Raw genomic sequence first — 3,496 nt, forward strand, 5'->3', positions numbered from 1 at the left:
CTCGGGATTATAAACCCACCGAGCTACAGCTGCTCCTCTGAATGTGTTCATACCAAATATTAATGTCATTTAGATTTCTCATCTGTTATCACACGTTGGATTTATTTAATTGATAAAACAACCAATTAGCATTCATGTTTCTTAAACTATTTTTTTATTTCACTGCATTTTTTTTTTTTTTTGCACACCAGCCTAAAACTTTGCACAGTACTATAGAGATAAATATGAATAATTTGTGTCCCCCAGTGCTGCTCAAAAAGTGTGCAACATTGAGACACTGAAGACAAGAAAGGGGAGATAGAGAAATGTATTTTTGTGAAAATGCAGAATAAATTCTAGGAGCTCACTGACTTTACTGAAATCTGCTAAAGAATGAAAGTTATTAATAGGAATAGAAACTAAAATCCACAAAAACTGTATAAATTAACAAAACAGTGGTTAAGAACTATAATCAGCAAAAGAGAAACAAATAAAAACAAAAACTGGAATTAAAATCTTAAATTAGCATATCAGAAACTAAAAGCTAAAATTATCAAAGTTGCAGCTAAAAGATAAAAATTAGCAAGAGTAGCTAAAAGCTGAATTTAGCGCACCAGAAGCTAGAGGCTAAAATAAGCAAAGATGTAGCTAAAAAATACAATTAGCAGTACTGCAGCTGAAAGGAGCATAAAACTAATACCAAACCATGGCATATGGTTACTGATCAATAGTTAAAATAGCAGAAAGAAGAAGTTTGATTTTAAACAACCTGCAGAAGAAAAAAAAAAAAAAAAACTAAAAAGGAAACAATTCACTTCTAGGAGAAGAAGCAGCTGGATGGTTCGGTTAGTGAGGAATCCCCCTGACAATAAAAGGAAGACAAACAGAGTTAATGGTTCAAGTTTTATTTGAAGGAGTCATTACGTTTAATAAACAGAACTTCAACAAGCTCCAGCAGCCGCCTTCCTCAAAGGAAACCTGGAGATGCTGCTGCTTTGATGCTCCTGCCTCTTTCAGAGAGTTTATCGCTCTGACGAGACTTGTTGTAATCAGAATCCGGGGATGCAGACTTTCACAAGGACTTTAATCAAACACCAAAACAAAAAGCTGACAAAAACACCAAAACCATGAGGAATAAACAAATAAATGGGCAGGAGTACAAACAGTAAAGGCTGATGAATGCAACAAAACAGAACAGAAAGAACCCAGGATGGTGACAGATTCTCAGGTTTTCCTCTCATTCATTAATGATCGGAGGCAGAAGGCTTCAGCTTCAGGGTCCGGAGGACTCCGGCGTTTACGGGACGTTCACCGCCCTCATGATGTTGGTGTGACCGGACCCCGGGATCCAGCCCGTCACCACAATCACCATGTCGCCCGACTTGAAAAACCCTCTGGCTTTCCCTGTAGTGTCGGACAGAGAAACAGCAGGTGAGAATAAATGAAAGAAGGGCTTATTTTTATAGGTGAACGACACGAGCGGAGCACGCCAACCTATTTCCATCCCAAAGTTGACTCTGCTGTCGACGTCGTCGGCCCAAACGGGAGCAGGCAGAGGGTGGAAGAGAGCGGGGAAGACTCCTCTCAACAGCTGGGCCTGACGGGCCACCTGAACAAAACCACATGGGGTCCATTAATGTAAGATTACTGTTTTTAGGACTAAATTTAGAAATTTAATGGAGTGGATCTATAAGAAACATAGATCCACGAAGACTGTGACGCTGGTCAAGATGAGGTTTATCTAATCCTGTGGTTCTTAAAGATTTTAACTTGTGCAACTCATTCGGTTCCATAACCTTCAGTTTTTAAACACATCATGAATAATGCACGAGGCTTCTCACGGAGATAATGATGAACCTTTTGGCCTGACATTGTCCCAGTGTTGGTTTGTTGTGCAAACCATTCAGGTACACTTATCTGAAATTGACCTCCAACCCTACATAGGATCTTATTAAAATGAAATCTGCATTAATCTGATGGCATAAACTGCCTAAAATGTTCAAACGACAGTCCGTAAAGCAGATAACAATAACCTGGTTTAAAAAAAAAAGAAAAGACAAATTTCTAATTGGCGATGAAATTGATGTAAATTGGAGAACAGTTGGTGCAAAAAGTTCAACTATGTGAACTATTGTTGGTGTCAAATCGCTACAGTAGTCCTGGATTTGTAACGTTTCGACTCGTGAACTTCTCTCCTGTTTTTGCTCCACAACATTCCTGTCTTCCTGTTATCTCTTAGATTACAGTACTGCTGAAATACGCAGGATACTCGTTTTTTCTAAAGACTCACAGACCTCGTTCTAAACGGCTTGAAACACATTTGGTCTCAGATCAAAAACCTCGTAGAGAACTTCCTGCCCAGTGATTCGGCTCTGACAACACTGTCAGCCTCTACAACGACAGACAGAGTAAATAATGACCGCTTCACACATTGTTCAGTGTTGGAAGCATGGCTCATCAACCAATATGTTGCATTAAAAAACAAAAAAAAAACAAGACAAAAGCTCAACTGTTTTAGGACAAACATGAATAGTCAGCGGAAGCCGACTGTACCTGAGGGCTTCTGGTGACCCCGATGATTGGACAGCGAGGGCGGTACCTGGACAGGAGATGCGCCGACCTGGAAAGATGACAGAAGAGTGGAGGATTTAATTCTTCATGTCTTGAATCAAACGTTAAGTCAACGAAGGCTCAACGTTGAAACCATATCTATTGTGAATTTGGAAGAAGCTCACAATCTAAACCTAATTTTCCCGCCATTAAAATTCTTCTGTTTGGCTTCCTTAGCAAACTCTTCCTATGGTGTGTGTATACACACACATACACATACATATACATACATATATACATATACACACATACATATATACATATATATACATACATACATACACACATACATACATATACATACATACATATACACACATACATATATACATATACATACATACATACATATACACACATACATATATACATATACATACATACATACATATACACACATACATATACATATACATACATACATATACACACATACATATATACATATACATACATACATATACATATACATACATACATACATATATACATATACATACATACATACATATACACACATACATATACATATACATACATACATACATATACACACATACATATATACATATATATACATACATACATACACACATACATATATATACATATATACACACATACATATATACATATATATACATACATACATATACACACATACATATATACATATATATACATACATACATACACACATACATATATATACATATATACACACATACATATATACATATATATACATACATACATACACACATACATATATATACATATATACACACATACATATATACATATATATACATACATACATACACACATACATATATATACATATATATACACACACATACATATATATATACACACACATACATATATATATATATATATATATATA

At 35.9% G+C, this 3,496-nt stretch overlaps 1 protein-coding gene across 4 annotated transcripts in view; it reads right to left on the reverse strand.

Annotated features, from left to right (window-relative positions):
* Window positions 1-863: 863 nt before the first annotated feature.
* The window catches only part of pklr (pyruvate kinase L/R), a 16,399-nt gene continuing 13,766 nt past the window's right edge, over window positions 864-3,496 (reverse strand). For all 4 annotated transcript variants that reach the window (XM_017415618.3, XM_017415615.3, XM_017415617.3 and 1 more), the window contains exons 10-12: window positions 2,533-2,599; window positions 1,474-1,588; window positions 864-1,383 (exon numbers count right to left, since the gene is read on the reverse strand). In XM_017415618.3, the coding sequence (XP_017271107.1) occupies window positions 1,277-1,383; window positions 1,474-1,588; window positions 2,533-2,599 (289 nt within the window). In that variant the 3' untranslated portion in view covers window positions 864-1,276. The remainder of the gene's footprint in view (window positions 1,384-1,473; window positions 1,589-2,532; window positions 2,600-3,496) is intronic.

Source organism: Kryptolebias marmoratus, linkage group LG16 (assembly GCF_001649575.2).
Source record: "Kryptolebias marmoratus isolate JLee-2015 linkage group LG16, ASM164957v2, whole genome shotgun sequence".
Taxonomy (NCBI): domain Eukaryota; kingdom Metazoa; phylum Chordata; class Actinopteri; order Cyprinodontiformes; family Rivulidae; genus Kryptolebias; species Kryptolebias marmoratus.